The following is a 22,977-nucleotide window of genomic DNA, read 5'->3' as shown; positions in this document are numbered from 1 at the left end:
TTGTGTTGTTGTTGTCGTGTGGTGCTGAGTAGAATTGGCATGCTGGCGAAAACGGGAAAGTTTTAAGCTTCGGGAAAGTGAGTTTTATCATTTTACAAATTCCTCTCACATTGTCATGAATATATAATGAGTGTGTTTGAACTAAATTTGAAAGTCTTATATCGATACTGTATGGTTTTACTCAATGGTTTACGGTCAGTCATATCGTCTTTTAAAAGTTGGTCATGGAAGGACGTGTTTATGAAACTGCTGGCGTGTTATGTTTTGATTGGCGTGAAGCAGTGTTTCTACCCTGAGAGCTCACAAAGTAAGTATGGTTGCTAGGCGACTGGCAGCACGATGCAATCTCGTACTTTTCGCATAATCACGTGCAATTATCAACCACGAACAAAGTCTCTAAAAATTTTAACACCTGTGAAGCTCATTTTACAGTAATATGAAAAGGCCATAGTCTACCGAGACGACCATGAAACAAAATGCATGCCGTGTTGCTAGTCTGTCTTTCTATTTGTCTGTGGTGCAGCGTCAGACACTCGACTTCCGCAGCACAAATGACACTCATGCTGATAGGTATAATACCACACAGGAACAGGCAATGTTGGGTAATAACCTCTACGTAGCCTTGCGTATACGATGCTGTGTGTTCCCGGCATTATACGGCCTCCCACCACATGTAATTAGCCAGTTTCGTAATCATAACATAGGATGCATTAATTTTGACTGTGATATTTCAAGTGAAGTTTTCGACTCCGCCTGACTGCTGTTCCTATTACCACAAGTTATTTTACTACTTGTTGGACGTCTGTGTTGTTGATTTAATTAATTAATTAATTAATTAATCTGCTGATAAGGACAGCCAATTAGCAAAGTTAGCAACGTTTGCGGAACAAGTTGGAGAGAAGGTAAGGACTTGTAGGTAATAGAAAGCAGTCAGACTGTTTGTAGTCAAAATCTTTGTTTGAAATATCACAGTCAAAATTACTTGTGGTAATAGAGAAAGCAGTCAGACGGTTTGGAGTAGAAATCTTTACTTGAAATATTACAATAAAATAAAATAAAATAAACCATTGCACAAAGAAACCACACCCCTCCACCCCAGGGGACTGACTCCTTTTCCCTGTGATAGAAAACGTAGAATTGGCATAATAATAGGGGTAACCTATCTAGCTGTTGGTGTAAAACACCGTTTCATTTCTTGACGGGCGGGCAGGCAATTTTCCCGTATCAGCAGGCAAGCAACACTAAAGCGGGAAAATTCATCATCTCGCTCAGCGGGTCTACAGAAAGTGGGATTCAGTTGTTGCATGGACGTAAAAAATAGACTCCGTGGTTGTAGCGAGCAAGGTCTAGAACTTCTTCAGTGAGGAGTGGGCGTGAATAGGTGAAAGGGCAATGGTTTGAGTTTTGTTTTAGTAGGGATCCCGGAGAGGGAGCTTGAGAGCACTTCTGTCCGAGATGTTGCCAGTGAGCAAATGTTCAGATCGTAGCGTTAGGAAAGTTGCAACCAGCTATTTACCCCAAACTAGATTTTGCTCAATATAGATTATAGTATCAGTAGCACATTTACATATCAGAATATCTCTGGTTCCAATCTTTCAAAATCGGCTGGTTGGTGGCCCCTGGTGTAATGTGCAAATAGGTTCAGAAGTGAGACTACGGTAGTGTAGGGGTAGATAGACTGCAGTGCTGTTGAGTGTGCGAAGCTCAGTGGTGCTACAAATTACACGATTTGCGGGCAAGTAGAATGAAGGGTATGGATTGGTTATCATGTAAAATTAAAGTCCCTTATTGATAAAGGAACTCATAAGTCACAACAGAAAAAGTGTTTTTGTTTCAAATAATCTGTCATCACAGACATTTTGAAGCATGTACATTCCAAATGTTACGAATATATTTTAGAAAGTGATGGCATACCGTCATTTTGCAAGATACCAGTATTTCTCTTTACAATATCAATATTTCAGAATTAACAGGGCTTCATTCAAATTACATCAGTTCATTTCCCTTTGTGGATTTTTTAGGGAAAAACCCCAAAATTTTCCTTTTTTCAACACCGCCATACCCTGATTGATTGAATGACAGCATTTCAGGAAAGAATGTATTAATGACAGCATTCATCTTGTTAACTAAGCTTCAGAGATGGCATTCTGGAAGACTTTGCAGCTATCTTTTTGTTGTACAGTACTGCCATCATTTCACATGCATGTACAACGAACATACATACCTGTTCATGTTCACAACTCACACTGCACAATCCAGGTCAATGAAAAGCCTGTATTGAAAGTAATTCATTGTCATATTATTTGCATACACAAAAGATACTCATGAATACACTTGCATATGTGAATATATTTATTAAGGAAATTGAACATTAGATGATAGCCGTGGGCTATATACATCAAAGATTAAAAAAGACTGGTGTTTTGATTAAAAATAATTTATTGCTTTCTGTCGGTAAAATCAAAGGATGATACTAATTATTACAGTGACTACCTAGTCTTTTTGTGTTTGGTGTGTTTGGTTTTGGTTTTCTCATCCTTCTTCTCAATGTAACCATTGTCTTGTAATACATTCCTGGCAGCATTATTGATGTGTTTGAATCTGTCAGGTCCAAGCAGTATTCCTCCATACCATCTTGATACAACTACCATGACATTACGAACATCTAGGATCTAAAACAATAAACACATTAACTATGACTGACCAGCTAGGCAAACTCTGTAACTCCTATCTCCAAGTAGATGAGTCAAAGAAGTGTATTCTCCTTGATAGGAGTGACAGAATTTCAGTTTGGAAACCTTTTCACTCCCTATATGTGTAGGTCCACCCAGGTGGAAATGAACAAAAGTTCAGAGGTGAGACCCTTGGATTCCCATCTCTCAGTAGATAAATCCAACAAATGTACTGTCAATGACAGGAATGGCCAGAGGTTTTGGGTCAAACCATTTCAACCCCCTCTCCCCACTACATGGATTTCAGCAACAAATTGTTGACAAAATACAAATAGACCAAAAATTGTGAAACCCTAGTTCTATGTACGTATAGTCTCACAAAAGCCTTTTTCCATGATGGTATTGTTTGTCATTTCCTTAATTATTATGACACATCACGTATATAGGAGTATTAAACTTGTTGATACACAGCTCAAGTCATAGTGTAAAAGGTGCACTATCGTTGTTCCTCATATGCAAAGTTTAAGTTATGAACTTGAAATTTATTGATACAAAGAATACTGCATACTTTGGAAGCTCACTAACTGTATACAATGTTAGAAATTGAGGCAGAGATACTATAGAAAGTGGATCTTTTTCTTTATATTAGTTACAAAATTACGCAAAAAAAAATATAACCAATGGCAACGATTCTCAGACTCTGTGTTTCAAGATCCAAAGTATGTCATAAAATTAAGGGAAAATGGACAGACTGAATTTAGAAAACTCACTTGTAACAAATGTAACAATCTGCCTCCAGCAGCAGTTTCCCCATCGTCATCACAGTCTTCTCTGAATGTGTTTCTATTTTCACAGTAAATTCTACAAGTCAAAAAGGGAGACGGAGACATATGTACAGTTATGTGAATCACCAACAGCAAAGATAAATTCTGTGCATCATTTATTTGTATTGTCCAGATATTTGGTAACCCATTCCCAGTAGAACTGTCATAATATGAGTGATGGTACCAGGCACCATGTTGATTGAGAAAGGTGGGCTGAGCGACTATCTTTGAGGGCTTCACCATTAGATATTGGAAATTGAATGGTAAAAAGGTGGGGACAAAATAGATTACAAATTGTACGATAAGAAATATGTAGCCTTGCTTGTGTTTGCAAAGGAATATTCACATGTCTATAACCTGACCACCTCTCTCAAACGATCCCTTAATGATATTCTGGATACTTCTCTGAACATGAAATATTTTATCATACCATGACCTATGGTATGAGGAACTGTTTGCCATTACAGCACTGCTCTTGACATGATCATAGCAACTGTTATGAAGAAGGTGACATGAAGTTATGTCTCTGTAATGTCCCAGAATTATGCCTGGACTACATTTTGAGGAAAGTTCTACAGTTCTTAGTTATGCGGCAAGTTTTTAGTTTCTGAGATAGTGTAAATTAGATAAACCAAACAAAAAGATGGACTTTTACTACTTGTCATCGTTCAGTACATCCATTTGGTACAACCCATTTCTATAGCACAGTTAGATCTTCCAGAGGTTAAATAAGGTGAAATTTACAGTGTGGAGTAGTGACTTGTGATTCTTTAGAATGTGCATCAAGAAACAGAAATATCGAAAAAGTTTGTCTTTTCAGGATAAACAATATTTAGAACGGTTGCACAGCGAAATGTATAAGTACAATAAATACAATTTTATTGATATATTCATAATGAATTGTCAATAGATCAGCATTCTGTCAGACCATCAAAGATATATTGTATGGGTAATGTGTGTGTGTTTTAAGTGTTTGTCTCAGATATTTGTTATCTTGCCTTTAATTATCAGACCAGTAAATGGACATTTAGCCCATTCATTCTGAATAAATCAATAAGTAAATAAATAAATGATAAAAAAAGTGTTTATAGGTTTTGTAATAACTTACCTATATGCAAGAATGTTATGAGTTGCGTTGGCAATTTTTCTGTTTTGGAGTAATTCGCTGAGCACTGCTTTCACCTTCAAATTAAAATGTAGAGACAATTCAAATTTAGAGGCGCCCTTTTCCCCAATTGGTCAATATGGTAAACATTCAATATGCACATTTGATCTTACGACCTTGCACGTTTACCAGTTGCTGGCCCTGGTGTTTTGAAAGCAATTTTAAAATATGACCTTTGATTGACAGCACAGAATGTTTATGCAAATTAAAAACCTTGCTTATTGGTAGATTGGTAGTTGCATTTGTGCTATAAGTGAAACTTTGCTCTTGGCAAGATTAATTTATAACCTGACAAGTTAACCTCATGACCTCCTTGTCCTCAGTGTATTTGCAATCATGGCATTTATGCTAATAAAACAAGGCTGTATTCAGTAGTATAGTAGGCATGTGATAGGGTCAGAAAGTTCTTGATTGATCAAATCTCTGTGTTAGCAATCTTGCTAGAGTATAGTGAGATCTGCGAAAAAGACAGACTCTGTACATGTGAGGGTCAGTGTACATATGGAGTTCAGAATCTGTACATGTGGAGTTCAGAATCTGTACATGTGGGGGTCAGAATCTGTACATTTGAAGTTCAGATACATTTGGAGTTTCAATTTGGCATCACAAATCTAGCTAGTGAATGCCTGCATGAGTACAAGGCAAAGATATGGTTTCAACAGAGTCATCGTTACAACACAGAGGTTGGTGTATTTCTCTTCTGTAATGTTCATCTGAACTACTACTACACTGAAGAAGATCCACTACCTGTTGCACATTTGTAACTTTTGCAAGGTGACCTTGGAAAGTTGATCTCCTGTCTGTGAGTGGCTCTGCATGATGAATTTCTGGAACTTCAGCCTCAACATCATCATCTGAAAGTCAATGTGAGACCAAGACACAACTATTTTGAGTGATATTAAATATAACAAATCTTTTGAAACATTTGTGATTTTTTAATGCGCATGAAAGGTATCATAAGATGTTACTTTTCAGTAGGAATTATGACATGAACAGCTCACTGAGCATTGGAATTTGTACAATGTAAACTGTCCTGCAGTAGAAATGCTGAATTGTGTGTGCATTACAATTCAACTTCTCATCTATTCTGACATACCAATAATTGTTATCATGTGATAACAAATTAGGGTGACAGAATAATTGTCTTTCTGAACCTACAACTGATTGCAATGCTTTACTGATTGAAAATAAACCACAAGTGATGGTGACAGAGTGTGTCCCTTTTAACAGCCACAAAAGAGTCCAGCAATAACAACTGACATATACTCACTTGAATCTATCTGATATTGCACTGCATCTTCAGTCTCTGTCTCCGTCACTTCTTCTTCTTCTTCTTCTCCAAGTTCTTTGGCACTCTCTGTGGTGTCTGATAACAGAAGTATCATGGAGTCATCAATAGAAAACACCCCATACCACAGTGCTAGATCCACAGTTTGCATTATTAATTGTGACACAAATTTGGTTTGATGAAATCAATCAGCGTTTTTGTCAAGGAGAGTGTCACCAGCATGTGTAAGTTACCAGCATTGCTTTTCAAAAAAACCTCTTCACTTTTTCCTCCTGTTACAGTATGTTTATCACTGGCAAATCATTTAAAACATCTCAGATCAATATCAATTTACTCTTCAGAGAAATTGACAAAATCAAAGAGTACATTTACTTTGAAAAAGGTTGAGGTAGTTTTTGATAAGTGTTAACTTATATTGAGTACGGTACTCTGATTTTGACATTTTTACATAAATTTGTAGTGTCTATATTTGTATGTAAAATAAATCAGCTAAAAATTACCTTCTGATTGTATCTGTTCTGATTTTTTCTCAATAAATTCCCGTAACTTCTCAACCATGAGGTAGATCACACTTTCACCAATGTTGTCCCTAGAAAAATCAATATACCTATATGTTACTGTCTTGCGTATGATTAAAATGTCTTATTCAAATCAATAAGATGACAAAAATATTTTATTAATATGACCTATCATGTCTATTTCAGAAAGAAATGAGCGTTAAATTCCAGTCTTCACAGTTTTACTACTCAGAGCCATGTTTATTGCACGACACAAATGGCCACACACCTATCACACATTGGTTGATGAATATCTCACATTCCATTTTCTGGGCTATATACACAGGGTTTCTTTCATAAGTTGGCTGGTATGGCAAAACGTCACTAGTGCAAGGGAAATCAGGGCAGATGTCTACCACAAAACCTTTGTGCTGAATTGAACAGGCTATTAATGAGACTACGACTAAAGAAGAATTGTACAGATAATATCAGTGTATGCAGTTTGGAGTTAATACATTGACTGACATTACTTGCAAATCTGATTCAAATCCTCTTCTACTTGACCTCTTTCTTCTTCTTTTAGCCATGATGCACTGAAAAATGGAAATCAGAAAAGTCATGGTTTGATTAGGATATGACACAACATATTCCCTCTCATGGTAGAGGCTGTGACATTTCTTTACCTTGATTGTTACTGTAAGCACCCCCTTCTACAGTCTATGCCGTAAGTCTGTACATAGTCCCTCCACAATGTTTGTGGAGGGACTATGGTCTGTATTTGAAATATTCTGTTATGACACCAGGTTTGACCATATTAGAAATTATTTAAAAGGAGATCTTCATCAGAAGATCTTGCAAAGAAAAAAAATACTAAAAGTCAATATATGAGATACAGGATGTATGTAACGCCTGATGAAAAGATGACTGAAGCTACCATGGACTACTTGATGCTGTACTTTTCTCTATGAAATAATCAGTGTTTTTGCCATGAAATACATGCATATGTACACATATATTGGAATGAACTGCCTTGAGAGCAATGGTAAAATGTCTGTTTTCCCCCATATACTCAGACATACTCAGTATGAACAGTGAAAGGCAAGAAGTGATACCATTTCCTGGTGAGAAAGTCCATGACATAGATGTGAAAAAATGAAAGCTTCCTTCTATTAGAACTGCAGAGAAAAGTTCACTTGTGATAGGGATACTCACTTCACCTGGAAAAGCGGTGATGATGTGTTCGGATAATTTTCAGGAAACAATACCTACAAATAAATAACAACAATTTTCCACATAGCTATGATAAATGATTGTAGTAATATATGTTACATTTATCAGATTCTAAATACAGAAATATCAGACTAAAAAGTCATCTACTTTCACAAGAACAGGATCACTGAATTAGTCTTCAAAAAATACATTTTATTGATTTAAGCAAGAGTAACTGTAACTGGTTATAAATTTTTTCGATATTTTTGTTCCATCTACCAATTCCAGTTTCTTGGTCTACAGCATTTTGAAATACATATTTTGTTTGTCAATGCAGCGAGTCAATGTGTGATGTGCATCATTATTGTTAAAATATGGACCTGACTATTATTATCAACCCTAACAATGCAGGACACCTATATACAGTAAGTGTTGATAAGCTGAATACTGGATATTTCAGCTCACTGTAGGAAGTAGACCAAGAATTAGGCTTTCACAGCCCCTCAATGACTACGCTTCAGACCATACAAGCGCCCTCAGCAGTTGAGCCAAGTGCAGCAGCTCAGTGAGTTGGCAAGGCCAGCGAAGGCCCTAAGTTCCACTATGCTTTAACCTGGCTGGTGAGCATTGCTTGCTAGAAAGACCATTGAGGGCGCATTGCCATATGGTTGAGGATAGAGCTGCGTAGCGAATGAGGCTGTGAGATAGTCAAACCAAGAACTACATCTAAGAAAAATCTGAACATTGTTTTTCCAAAAGTTACAGTTACTGGGCCTTTAATTTAGTAGAGTCGAGAATCTTTTGGATATTTCCTCAATAGGGGTATCTCTACATCCTGGGCTCTACATCCTATTATGCTCACTTTTTTACAGGTGGTAGAACTGAAACATACTGGATCCATGATAAGCTACAGTAAAATTCAACACTGCCTGTTGATGATGTTTGTATCATTTCATCACATAGGCACCCTCAACCAAGTAGTAATTAGTACCATAAGGAAGACAAGTCCAGTGTTCTGCAGGTGTCCCCTATCATTGTTTCTACTCTCTGTGGCGTTACAGGTCAGGGTTAGTATTCATTTCCACTTCCCAAAAAACATAAGACAACACATCAACTTGGTCTAATCATTATTCAATGTCATACAAACATTCTGCATCATCAGACTTGTGATCACTGCCTTGGTGCCAATGATTCTTGTAGGATATTGGGAGTTTTATACACTGAAACTTTGCTCCTTGCTACTGTGACACTAGGAGCTGACCTGCTTAAGTTAAAATGAACCTTGTGGACAAATATTTGTACCATAAATTTTTACAATTACTTCTTTAGTCAGCAGACTGATTTTGATACTTGAGGAGTAAGTGAAGTTTTAAAGTTTCCTTGCGGAAAACTTGAGCAAAAGTCTTTCACTTTCGAGACACATACAACCTTAATCAGCAAATAATTCTGGTATATATCACTGTGTATGCAAGGTAACAGATCAGCAGGGAGTCTGTGGTAAAAGTTCATACTCCCACATAATGGCTGCATGAATGGTACCTTTCAAAGTGAAAATCAAGCTGTATCAAAGCTCACCTGCAGACATACTTGACAGGCAGGAGGTTTCTTCTCATCAGATATTGCTATGCAGTAGATGCGGTTCCCTTCATCCACAACACACCATTCTTCACCATAGATGGCGGACAATGCTTCAATTTCATCAATCTGAAAGATGAAGACTGCTGATGTTACAAGACTGGGAAGTAGGTTCTCACAAACTTCAGCATGAAGTTACATCACACAACCTGTTGATATAATAACTTCAGGCCCTACAATGACCCTCTAGCATTATGTATAATTGCTTGATGTGGACCTAGCATTCTTTAGACATGGCTAAATTTAAAGTTAAGTTTATTGCATTTCAAATGCTCCTTCCCATGAGTAGTGCAAGGGTACTTGTACCATGGACGTACCATTAGTGGTAAACTTTCAAGGCAATGAAAGAACACTACATGCACAAATACTTACCAATAACCATAAAGTAGAACTTTAAATGAAAGCAAACCTTTGCTGACCAAAAATACATTTTACAAATTTTTGGGAATAACTATTTGAAGAATAAATACACACTGTAGAGAAACTTTGTTGGACCCAAAACAATGGGACAAACTTTCTTAAACCTAACAAAGCTAACTGTACTTCAGGAAAAAGGAAAAACAAATGACTTTGTCCCTTTAAAAACTTCTATTTAAGAATTTTTTTATAAACATTTTATAAAACAGCAAAAATCTTGGAATGCTTGGTATCTGAAAACCAAAGTTCAATCAGAAAAGCATTTTCTGCAGAATATTTTTTTGATATTCTGAAAAGCTAAATTGTCCCAGAATCAACACAGATTTAAAGTTGGTCAGAACTTACAAGTTGAACTATCAGAATGTGAACACCTGTAGGAACCAGCAAAGTGTATTTCAAAACAACAACATAAACTGTTTCTGGGAAGATTTGAAGATTTTATGACTAGCAATTAGAACTAAAGACAAAAAATTATACAAAATTTAAGATGAGTAGAGGTAACCCTTTTCCATGATTTGTAAGAAGTGTCAGGATCTGTTGATACTATACATCAAGCAGTGTCAATGACTTAACTAAATGTATCTCTGAATTCATCTCTGAAGGTTGTGTAACTTATAATAAAGTCAGTGATGTGCATGTGCAAAGATATACATATTTTCAAATAATTAAATAATTAAATTTTAAAGAGAAGTTCAGTGTTTGGCAGAACTAGTTTGTTGTTTTACTCTTTATGTTGACATACCAAGAATTACAGCCATTACATGTACACACTGAATTGTTATTGTGCACAATGGAATATTATTTTATTTTATTCTGGACTGAAATCCATTTGTACACAATATAGTGCACTTTACATGTTGCATTGTATACTCGTTGTGTTCACAAGCTGAATACAGGGCATTTCGATTAACTCTGGAGAGCAGAACAAGAAACAGTAGTTGATATACTGAACATTTTAATACTGAAAACAAAAGACATACCGACGCCACCAACTTAGGCCAAAAAAAATTATAGGTTTGTTTCTGGTCATTGACATGTGGCAAAAATGATGCGGTGATGCGATTTTTTTTCCAATTTTTTTTAATTTTTGGTGGAATTTGATACATTTTTCCCTTTTTTCCATAGGGGAAAATGAAAAAAAGGGAAAAAAAAGGTTGACGCACACACTTTGAAATGATGCGCCCGATGACCAGAAACAAACTAATTTTTTTTTTCGGCCTTACCATGTAAGCTCTCTTTGGTATATATACATACATACGGTACATGTGAGCTAAAAATTCAACAATAGTTACAGCAACTGTCAGTTTAAAAAAGCGTTTGAATGAATTTGATTTTCGTTAAATAAATTGCATAGACTCTACTGGGCAAAAGAAAAATGTTTCAAGGTAACTTTTGGGAAAAGTGCTGCCAGGATGGGTGAAAAAAATTGTTGCCAAAGCCATTTCCTCTGCCGTCCCCCCCCCCCCGAAATCAAATAGTCCACCCCTAACGTCGGTAGATAGTAGAAAGAACCGCGCTGACAAAATTAAAATCCGATCATGTTACATTTCTGGACTTTAGGGTAGTATAACGGAAAGGGTTCCTCAGCCCCCCCCCCCCCCGGATACAACACTTTTAAATATGTATGTATATGTATTTGATCTGCTTCTTCCAAGGAAAGTCCGCGATTGAAATGATGGAGGGGGGGGGGGGGTTAAGGAACTCTTGCCAACATAACTTACTTGACGGGTCAAACAATCGTCCATATCCATTGCAATTCATTCAACACACTGCAGACGGCCAACATCGTATCAGAACAACATACAGCTGACCAGGTACCAGCTGGCAACATCATAGTGGACCGGAAATGCGCTGCAATTCCACCTGCATGACCTTTCGTCATGACAGCACAGCACAGCCAGCGGTAGAAATGGGGCAGGGAACCACAAGGACCAGACTCACGCGTGGACCAGACTAGGACTCCGGACTTGTGATATTGTATGCACAGGACCTAGGGTGATGTGAGCAATATTTGTCAAGGAGTTATGATCAATAATATTAAACCGTTTAACTCACCATTGGTATACTGTATGTAGTGTGTATATAAAGAAAAAGAGCTAAGGGAGCGTTCAGTTTTTACGGCTGGGGGGCCGGCAAAATCTTGTCGCCGGTGTTCAAAAAATATAGACCCCCTCCATTTTTCGTGAAAAAAAGATGACCCCCCCCCTTTGTCAGACGAAAAAAATTGATGACCCCCCCCCCCCCCCCCTTAAAAATAACTAAAACCCATACGTCAAATTTACCCGCATGGTTTGGATTTGAACTCCGGTACGCCGCGCACTTTATTCGTGTAGCAGAGATGCCAGTGCACAAACTTCTCAGCCACATCCATTGAAACGTCTGTTAATTAGGACGACTGTAAGGCAATTTTTAACTTCATTTCAATAGACAACTCATGTCCATGGACATTGTATAAAGTAAACCTTATTGGAGTGGTTCGCCAAAGGCAGCCTTCCGGTTATTAAGAGGGTCATGGGCCATTACGTAAAGTCAACTTTATTCTAATGGGCCACCGGTACCACCGGTAAAGAGGGTCGATCATGGCTATTGCATAAAGTAGACTTTACTGGACAGGGCTGCTGAAGGCGCACGGCCATTAAGATTGCCGTGGGGTATTACATAAAGTCAATTTATTGGGGTGGGCCGCGGGGGGCGGCCCGCCGGTAAAGAGGGTGATCATGGCCATTGCATGAAGTAAACCTAATTGGAGTGGGCCGCCAAAGGCGTCTGCCTGTTAAGAGGGTCATGGGTAATACATAATGTATATTTATTGTAGTGGGCCGCCGAAGGCGGCCCGCTGGTAAAGAGGGTCGATCATGGCAATGGCATAAAGTGAACTTTATTGTTGGTATTATGTTTATGAAAATGTGGTGACCCCCCCTTTCTTACCAGTGAAAAAGCGATGACCCCCCCTTTGCGGATTCCAAAATTTTGATGACCCCCCCTGGATTTTGCCGGCCCCCCCCCCCGGTCGTAAAAACTGAACGGTACCTAATATGGTTAATGGTAAGTCAATGGCATCTATGTCTGTCTGTATTTACTATTTATTATTTAGTTAGCCGTGTACACATTAAAGTGACATTGGCACAAAATGAAATACAATAAAAGAATTAAAAGATTGAAAAATTTCGCAAGAAAGAGATAAGAGAAAGCCATCTCAAAATTACATGTTATATAAGCTTTCATCAGCTCATTAAAGAACTTTGCAGTAATGTGCACAAAAGAATCATCGGAACAAGACATGTATTTGAAGAAGGACATCTTTACATACACTGTGTAGTAACTTTCACCGTAGACTGAACATGGGTAATGGTGTCAGTTGTAATTGGCATAGATTGTGAATTAAATAAGGGTTCCCAGAGGGTTGTTTACATAAGCAGATTACAATGTGTAAAATATTATCATAATCATAATTAATTATTATTAATAATTGTAACAACAATAGGGTTTCCAGAAGGTATTTACACAAAATGGACGACAATACTTGTAAAAAAACAAGATTTTATAATTCTGTAACATTCATATTAATAGCTTATCAATATTTATTATTAATTTTTATCATAACTGGAAAAATCAACAAAAATAATGTCTAATTAGCCTGTGGTGATGCTTGTGTAATGATACATGATATTTATTGATATTGCTTGCAATACCCTGTGGTTCAATGCGTGTGACAACTCCGAAACTCATATCACGCTCAGCAGGTCACTGATATACTTCCGTGGTTGTTAGTCGGGGTTCATCCTCTGTATGATAATTCCATACAACCCTACCTCCATGGCCATATACATATGTAGCAACATCCGGGCTACTCAAACTTTCGCCATTTGCAAAATGGCCGCCCCAGGTAAGCAACATGTCTAATGCAGTCACCATGGAAGTTAACTTTCGACATTTTCCTGTGTGTCGTGGCTAAATTTCCATGATTTTGTTAACGACAAAATAAATAGCTTTATTACAGATTATTTGTTTCGGTCAAGTCGACTCAACTTATGTGTTCGTCTCGCTAAATGAATGACTTCAACGCAACACAGCATGGATTGACGTGTGATCTCCGCCTAGCGCCTGCACACGTTCCTGTCCAGAAATTTTACCATATGCTTGGAAATGTGCCATCCCGAGCATTATTTTCAAGCTTTTTGATTTTCAAAATGCGTTTAACAACAAAAATCGACAACAAACGTGTCGTTTTCTGGTGATGTTTGTCGCCTAACTACAGAACAGTGAATTTGAGCGCGTCGAAGCCCTAAAATTTCTACAAACGTGGGTTCGATTGATACCAGAGTCAAGCGAATCTCATTCATGCCAGTAATATTCTCAGTCATGTACTCATGGCGATAGCCGGGTTGATCTTGCCGTTATCGTTGCCACTTGCGATAAATTGTGAACTGTAGGTCTGCCTATTCTGATCAGCTACAGGAATCAAAATTTGCAGGACAAATAAGAATCTGGAATCAGTCTTATTTCATTGATAATGTAATGGTCCCTGATGTGTGTCAACCACATGGGCTGCCCAAGGTTTACCACAAGGGCCAGTAAGATGACAACTAGCACAAGCTTGTAAGCGTATCATAACTCTAAATATTATGGGCTAAGCATTTCAATTGTTCTGATATACAAAGTTCCGGGTACATACATTCTACTCACTTTTATCATAGAAAAGAATTAAAAAAAAACATGTTTTAATAATCAAGCTTCCGTTCTAAGTATCTTGGTCATCTTCAAATCCCTGATAATGAGACTGAATATGACAGATGCCAATGACTGCTGCATTTTCTGACTGTTTTGTACATGTTTTTTTTAATATCAGGGAAGAAGAAGGGCAAGTTGAAGGGAAAGACGGTGAACTTGACTGAGTTTCTGTCCAATGATTCTGGAGGTGGTGGCAGTCCTGCCCCATTCGTGTTCAAATCTGGTAACTCATGGGCAGACGAGACAGACGATCTTGAGAATGAAGGAGGTCAGTAGATGGAACCTTGTGGTTGGAGGACAAGTATACTAACAACCAGATATTGTTTCAAATTTTACTACATGAATCATGATGTTGATGCAACATCTAGAATTTTGGAAAGTGTAATACAATATTTTGGGTGTTGATGTGAATGTCCAATGGCTCTGATGCATGCAGAATAGTAGTTTCTTAAAATGTGTATTAACAGATCATTTTGAATGCAAGGATGCCTAATGTTATGGAAACTTCTTCACCATCATATTTTCCCAAACTCTTGCTTTCAGTCACCAGTCTATGTTTCCATCGTGTAGTTAGAAATATAGATAGGAAAGAAGAATGCGGGGGTTGAATGTTAATAGGTCGTGTTCATGACCCCTTTGTGACCTTACATCCTGATGTGTTTGGTTGTATCATAGACAGTGGCTTCCACTTCACCGTCTATGGTTGCATGTAGTTTTCAAAATTCCACATCTTACCAAATGAAGAATTCAAATTTGATCGAAAGACAGGAAGAGTAACTTTGCTTGAAAAGGAATACAGTTCATTACAGTTCTGTACAGAATACAGTGAAGTTAGTGGGTTGTTACAGAATGTCCAATCAAAGTGGGAGATTAACGCTGCTGAAAGTAACCAGATGTAAGGTCGCATAGGGTCAATTATCTTGCCAGCTTTATCTTTAAAAATTATATGTCAGTAATTTTGTTGTTGATAATTTACAAGCTACAGTGGTAGAAGCTCAACCGTTACTTAGATTAATACATTATCTTCATGAAAGTGGACAGGTTTGTTTTAATCAAAGATATTCAGCTATGTAGCAGTAATTCTGTTCTCCTTACAGTTCACAAGAGCTTTGTTGGCAAGTCATTCTGTAATCTATGACAGAGTCTACGGCCCATATGCTAATGTGAAAATCAGTCTAATTTGACCTTTCACCCCAATGAGTGATAAATAGGTCCAGGGAGATCATTGAATCTTTAACAACAGACTGTCTCGGCAAAATAGAGTGATGAAAGGGGAAAAAGTTGAGAGGTCAATGTTTTTGTACATCACAAGAATGCCCTTCTAAAATGAGGCGTGTACTCAAAACTAAGGTGATATCATCGTATATGACGAGTGTTAAGTACCATTACCAAGTACACTGAGGTTTGTCAGTTTGTCAAGTTGTAACGTCTTCAAAGGATGTATCTCAGTTTAAAAGTAGATCTGTTGCTTTGCTGTGTTTTCAGGCATGATGTGGATAATTTCAGTCCCAAAGCCTCTGTATATCAAATGCTTACATATATACAACCTTTGTAACACACTGAATACAAGTGTATAAAAAGCGGAGTCAAAAGTTAATATCCATAGGCTCATTGTTACTGCTACTATTTGTGGATCTGTCCATTTATTTTTTGCTGTCAGTGTATGTTATATGAACTGTCCCAAGCTGTTATTTCGCACGTGGAGCAATATGCTTAACTCCATGTTTTCTTTAAAATACGATGACAAGAGCAGTGTGCATGTTCATTAATGTACAGAAATATCCAGAAGCGTAATTTACAACTACCAATCAGAATGTCATTATGCAATTGCTCAGATAAGATAAGATTTCTGTCAAATTTTGGCAAAATTAAAAAAACTGTTGAACAGATTGGCTACAAAATTATCCCAATAAACTTGTAATTAGCTTTTTGGCTGATACATAATCAGAAATGTTTCTTTATGCCAGCCGTGTATCAGTAATTGTAATTGTAATACACATAAACTCTCTTTGCGTTTGGAAATAATGTGTAAATTAGTGGCGCTTCCTATTGTCTTAGAGTACAATACTGAACACACATAGTCTTTGTATGCAAAAATATCTCTACACATATATTATTTATAGGATCATGTCCACATAATGGGCATTTTGATGGTTTTCCCACATCCTGTTAACCATTGTTAAATTGGTACATTTACAGGTAGTTCAGCATGGCCGGATTCAGACGTCTACAACAAGCCAGCAATAGACTTGTCCAAATTACCAACTGCACCCCGTAGTTCTCGACCAGTAGACGTTGACCACAGTCGTCTGCCTAGCAGTCCACCGTACACAGCTTTCCTGGGTAATCTGCCTTATGACTGTGAAAAGGAGGATATCATGGGATTCTTCAAGGGATTGAAAGTAAGTTGCTTTCAGTACTTACAACTCGGTCACTGCTGCATATTGATCCAATGCCGTGTTGCGTCTTGGATTTGAATTCATTTAGGAGGGAAAGACATTCATGGAGTGTGTAGTGCTGTGGGTAATAGAAATTGAGTACAAAATTTATGCTTATACCACCATCTGTCTTTATGTTTGTCATTTTCAAAGATCTTTTTCCACACCAGGAACATTTGAGAGTGATAGACTAGGAAAACAAATGGCGGTGAAGGTTTCACTGAATCTCTTACCGCGTTGTATTCCCTTATCCTGCCAGGCCTGTCATTTTCCTGTCTGCCAAGTCAGTAAAAAGCGATATTGAACCAAAACCTACATGTAATTTCATCTTGATATGGTACGTTATAGTTGATTAAGTCATTAAAAATCATAATAACAATAACTATGTTTTCAGGGGCCATCAAATGCTTAAGTCTTTGTTAAATACAACATATGGGATGATAAAAAACTTGGCAGGATAAGGGTTACATTTTCAGATCTTATGATTATTGGCTCATGATCACTTTTGTGCAGTCATGTGCCTTAGATCTTGCACTTTATGAATGGTAGAGATCTCTAATTTAGTAATACTTTGCTGAGTAGGACTTCTGTATGTTTTCATAAGATGGTCAAAGATGATAATAACATTGTAACTCAACATTAAAATTTCCCACTGCAATTTTCTCTGTAACATCTTTGTGCTTATTTTGCCATAACTGATTGGCCAGGTTTGAAATGTTTTGATAAAATGTGTTTGTTTCAGGTGTCAGCAGTGCGTCTTCCAAGAGATGGAGGAGGAGAAGATGGCAGATTGAAAGGATTTGGTTACGCAGAGTTTGATGATGTGCAGTCGTTAATGGATGCCTTGGCTTTAAACAATGAGGTTTGTTATCATTCCAAGAGTCTTTCCTGTGAGAAACAGATACAGTCAGCAGCAGGTAGAGAAATATGGCTGAATAACAATGTACTCTATTTGTTCAAGTCTCGTGTTGATCAGTATACACTCGACTGAAATGATTATTCCGTCAACTTTGCAATTCAATTTTCCCCTGTGATTTAACCTGTTTTTGAAATGCACATCCTAAAAGGCATGGGCTCGCCTCACCGGTCAGTGTTTCCCTTGATTCTACAAAGCTACTTAGAAAGCCTTCCTTCAAAGGTAGGCCTTCTAAACAGAACTTAAAGTGAAATGTTTCATGAAACAGTGAAGAGTTATAGTCTTAGTCAGCATGAGACAGCAGATTTTGAGTCCTGCGTGTCATTGTCAACAAGATAAAATTATTTGTCAGCTGGGAAAAATCACGACTTGGTCTGTGTGAACAAGAGTGTGCCAAGTTGTTGAAGCCCTATCTCAAAAAAGAAGAGTTGTAAATAAACACCGACAGAACATTTTTTGACGAGTGTAGAGAAAATGTCACTTGTCTGTCCCCTAAGCAATATATTCAAGAATGGCTTTGCTAAAGGTTTTTCTAGTTGACCACCATTACACTATTGTTAGATCTATGGCCCTAACAAAACTGTAGTCAGTACAAACTGTTCTATTATTGTGGGCAAGGCTTGGTGAAATTGAGTGCTGCTCATAAATTTCAAAAGTATTATTGCTCACCAGTTCATAGGTGCTGTATAAAGGAAACGCTAAAAGACACCTGGTAGTTCACATGTTGTAGAAATCAAGTGTGGATACAAAAATCACCATTTTTTATGAATAACAGAATAATCAGAACTTGTGCTGAGGTAGTTTACACCTCGGAAATGAAAGAATTTTCCCAAGCAAACTTTCAATAATTCTCCTTCAAAATAAAGAATAAAAATCAGGGGTCACCATGCAAACTTTGGTATTAGAGAAACAAATTACCTCATCATTACTGATATTTGGAATACTATTCAAAGTGGCTGCCAACCCTGTGTTATCTCTTTGGGGGAAAATAAAATTCCAAATTTTCACAAAACTTGGCCGCTGAAAACTTTATTTACTCCATAAGCTTCAAAATGAGCTCTGAAAGAATAAGTTTGAGAGTCTGAATATCTGTCCTGGAGACACATTCTACTGTAACCCATTTGTTTTGCATGAAATAAAGACATGTCGATGTCCCACCAATTATGATCTGAAAGTATTGTCACCCCTGCATCACAAAACTGAATCATAAATGCAAAGATTCGGCAGGTAATCTTGTTCTCAGGGACAGAAATTGCGGCTTTCAAATTTTATCGATTTTCCTCTGACCTACCACTTATGGGGGCTCATTCTGAAGCTCTTGGCAAAAGAAAAGTTTTTCACCGTCTTAGTTTTTCGAAAATCGAAAATTTTATTTTTTCCCATAGAGTTAACACAAGGATGATGGCCATTTTGAATTTCAAATATTGAGAAATCGCAAGATATTTGTCTCTCTAGTACCAAATTTGCACGGTGACCCCTGATTTTATTCTTGCTTCGGTAAGAAAATGGTTGAAAGTTTCACTGAGGAAAGTTTGAGCAAAGTTTAAGTCTTTCACTTTCTAGGTGGATATTACCTTTCTTAATAAAATTGAAATAATATCCTTTCTCTGCTTAGAATCTGAAGAACAGACGTCTGCGTGTGGATATTGCTGGTCAGTCACAAGGTATGTTCTGTTCCATGTGTATAATTTGCAGTTAATAAGCTATGTAGAAGAGCCTTTATGAATTGTCTCAGCAGCATTGTTGTTTCATAAATTCTGTGAATAAGAGAAGTTTTGTGAATTTGATTTGAATTGCATGTCCAATGATGTGAACCAATGTTAGTAGACAGCTCTGTATATTTGCAATTTGTTATTGCAGGTATTTTATTTCTCTACGTTGCCGTAAATTGTCTCATTGTCTCAAAGCTATGAACATCAAAACATCGTGTGGTTACAGCTTTGGTTTGCTTAATGTTGGCTAACTTCCATGTGAATATTGTTCCAGTCTGATTGAGGCATTATCCTATAGTATGACAGAGGTAGCTCAGCCCACGTGTTTCAGCAATGATGAAAAAGCAAATTATTCCCCCTCCCCCCCCCCCCCAAAAAAAAAAAAAAGAAAGAAAAAAAAAGAAAAATGAGTTTGTAATGCAAGCTCAAAATCATGCAGTTATGTACTGTGTGGTTTGTATTGCCAGTATGGTATCAGAGAATCTGAAAATGTATGCAGTGGTGTACAGTCAGGAAAAAATTATTTGTTTAGCGTCCACATACTTTAAGTTTTAGCAAAATCACACACATTTAGTTGAGTCAAGTGTTCATACTTCCCTTGGTCATTACAGAGCATGATGAATATATCTTTTTGTAGTCCGTGAACTTGTCCACAGATTGTGTTTAATATTATAGTGAGAGCAGAACATAAAGGCAGGCTAGATTAAGTATCATTTGAGAACCAAGTTCATTGCATACTAGAATGAAAACTACACGCAAATTTTCTACTCAGTATTTCAGAAATATTTTTCACTTGTCAGTTGCCATGAAGTTTAAGCAAACATCTGTCCATGTACAAAACACAATACAGAGAGGCTACCTGTGGTTGTAAAAAATTATAAATTGTTTTGGTATGTTTAACTTAAGAGGTTGTGGAATTGTAAATTTTTGTTATTAAACATAATTTTGTACATTTTTCCTGTAAATTTTAACAATTTAGTCGAAATGGTTTGTCAGGAATTTTAATAAAGGTCAAACAAAAGTGTTTATTACACTGTGTGAGTACATTCAGATATATACATAGAAATCAAGGCGTGACAGGTATTTTTTATACTTAAGGCACAGGTGTTGGTCCAAGTAACAGATGTTCAGCTCTTGTACCAATATTCCGTAAAAGAGAATTTTACCCAGCGTTTTCATGTTTAGGGAGGATGATTAATCTTTTCTATTAGTGATCAGATGAATATCAAATTCATTTGTTTTTACAGATGGTGGCGGTGGCGGCCGCGATCGTGACCAGGGTCCTGACCGCACAGATAGTGATTGGAGACGGCCGCATGATGACATGCCACCACCATCGCGAGAGGATCGCTATCGTGATATTCGGGAATATGGCGGCGACCGAGGTAAGAAAGTGTATTGAAATCATTCAACTCTGTCCACCTTCTTGACATACAATATTTCAGTAGATCTGTGCCCCTTTGAAGAGTTCATGCAAACCAAAACAAACATTCTTGTTTTAACCTTTTCACCACCATGGTTTGGCCCAAACCCATTGTTGTCAGTGGTGATTGTGGACCTGCTTATGAGGAATTGGGGGTGAACAGGTTAATTGACTACATTGGGTGGTGTTTTACTGCCACTCAAGAAACAAATATAGAAGGAATGAAAATAGAGAAAGCTCAGCCATGGCTTTAAACTCCGAGAAAGCCCTGAGGGTGTCTTCCATGTGTGTTCTTCAGACGTTTAAGCAATCAAACTTGCTTTCGGAAGCTGCTACTCAACCAAATATGGAAGAGAAAAGAACTCACAAGTATTTCCACTCTCAACATATGGAAGTCATGCACTGTGTCAAAAATTTTCACACATTTTTAACCCTTTCACCACCATGGTTTGTCCCAAATCCATTGTTTTCTATGGTAAAGTTGGACCTGTACACAGGGAACTGGGGGTGAAAGGGGTTAAAGAGTCAGTAGCTCTAACTCTTGATGATCTTTTTTTCACAATTTTTCTTTAGTCAGTCAATTATAAGTTCTTGTTCCAATGCCCAAAGCATTTTAAAACACCAACCATCAAGCTTTCCAACACTGTCTATACATGTAGAATTTACTGTTATTGTTCACATTGGAATTCTCGTCCGTACCAGAATTCACTTGTCAATTACAACAATGCAGTTTACTACAGGCTGAGTTGACAAGCTGAATACTGTGTTTGTCAACATGCTTTGGGGAGTGGGACAAGAAACTGTAGTTGGCATCAAAAATTAAAAAAGTCAAAAATATTATTGAAATTTTCAGCCACTGGCCCTTTTAATTATGCTTTTGTAATAAGGTCTTACCTTCATTTACCGTTCTAAGTGCTTATCATGTTTCCTGAAAATGTAATATTTCAGTTCTGATGCAACAAAACTAAATATTATTGAGTGAATCAGTTTCCCTACTGTCGTGTTGTAAGCTCAGAAGCTGACAGGGACAACCAAACAACTGTAAAAACAGTTAAGATATGCATGAATGAGCAAGTAGGTGTGAAGATCCCTTTGAAATCATTCAAAGATGTGTCGCGTTGATCTTTTTAATTTTCTCTCCTTGCTGATGTACACATTTGACCACATGACATCACCAAGGAAGGTGATCAGCGTCTAAGTTTATTCAAACTCTGAAAGATTTAATTTATAGAAAGGAATGCAGTCTGTTTCATGACCAGTAGAACTAGAATTTAATACCTACAGGGGATGGATTTAGTATTTGTTTGGTTTTTCTACATTTACACACTAATATAATGGTTTATACATGAATGCAAGTCAGTGTTCAGCAAAAATGATTGAACTTGATAGTTCTGTCACTGTAAATTACTTGTAAATAACTATTATTCAAGTTTGTATTTTGAATCATTACGCTCTTTCGAACGTCCTGGAAGTCCTCAAGTTCAGACTTTTCTGGGAAAGTCCTGGAAAAACTGTGAAGTTTAATGTTTCTAGCAATTCCTATGAGATCTGGTGTCAAAACTGTCATAATTGATACATACACAGTGGATGTTGCATGAAAGATTTCTACACAATGGTCTGACAATACTCCATGAACATGGCATTGTTCACCCAATGACCTGACATTGAATTTGTAGTTACATTTAGTGTGCTGATACATTGTATTCACAGTACAGTTGTCATCTTCAATGCGTCCATTGTGTGAGCCATGTGACCAGGTCAAGGCTTTCAGAAATGATAGGATGATCCTCAAATGAAACTACACGCTGCCGACTGTCGTATTTTTGGTGATAGTTTTATGAAAGATTTAGTAATTCCATCACATAGAGATTGAAGAAACTAGGCCTGAGTTGTGGTGATTTGCTGCATGTTATTACCCCTGTAGAGACAAAATCTGTCTATTGTAATCTCCAGGCTGAGAATAACATCTACAGCGTGGTCATAGATGGTTCTTTGTAGTTCCAAAATCATTACACTTCCACATTAAACCACTTGAGTGAAATTATTGTAT

At 37.3% G+C, this 22,977-nt stretch overlaps 2 protein-coding genes across 5 annotated transcripts in view; one reads left to right on the top strand and one right to left on the bottom strand.

Moving 5' to 3' along the window:
- Nucleotides 1–2,334: 2,334 nt before the first annotated feature.
- Nucleotides 2,335–11,593, bottom strand: LOC139117421 (protein IMPACT-B-like). The gene is made up of 10 exons (XM_070680528.1): nucleotides 11,429–11,593; nucleotides 9,231–9,359; nucleotides 7,659–7,711; nucleotides 6,977–7,039; nucleotides 6,450–6,538; nucleotides 5,932–6,027; nucleotides 5,409–5,515; nucleotides 4,605–4,678; nucleotides 3,443–3,533; nucleotides 2,335–2,672 (listed from the first exon to the last, which is right to left on the bottom strand). Exons 1-10 carry the CDS (start codon nucleotides 11,456–11,458, stop codon nucleotides 2,490–2,492), a joined length of 915 nt encoding a protein of 304 aa, XP_070536629.1. The 5' UTR covers nucleotides 11,459–11,593; the 3' UTR covers nucleotides 2,335–2,489.
- A 1,862-nt stretch (nucleotides 11,594–13,455) lies between these two features.
- LOC139117420 (eukaryotic translation initiation factor 4B-like) overlaps nucleotides 13,456–22,977 on the top strand; it is a 28,649-nt gene continuing 19,127 nt past the window's right edge. For all 4 annotated transcript variants that reach the window (XM_070680527.1, XM_070680525.1, XM_070680526.1 and 1 more), the window contains exons 1-6: nucleotides 13,456–13,593; nucleotides 14,557–14,706; nucleotides 16,638–16,840; nucleotides 17,619–17,738; nucleotides 19,408–19,456; nucleotides 20,752–20,889. In XM_070680527.1, the coding sequence (XP_070536628.1) occupies nucleotides 13,497–13,593; nucleotides 14,557–14,706; nucleotides 16,638–16,840; nucleotides 17,619–17,738; nucleotides 19,408–19,456; nucleotides 20,752–20,889 (757 nt within the window). In that variant the 5' untranslated portion in view covers nucleotides 13,456–13,496. The remainder of the gene's footprint in view (nucleotides 13,594–14,556; nucleotides 14,707–16,637; nucleotides 16,841–17,618; nucleotides 17,739–19,407; nucleotides 19,457–20,751; nucleotides 20,890–22,977) is intronic.

The sequence above is a fragment of the Ptychodera flava genome, chromosome 18 (genome assembly GCF_041260155.1).
Source record: "Ptychodera flava strain L36383 chromosome 18, AS_Pfla_20210202, whole genome shotgun sequence".
In the NCBI taxonomy this organism is placed as follows: Eukaryota; Metazoa; Hemichordata; class Enteropneusta; family Ptychoderidae; genus Ptychodera; species Ptychodera flava.
Note: the sequence above shows the minus strand (reverse complement) of the source record. Positions and strands in the feature narration are given on the sequence as shown.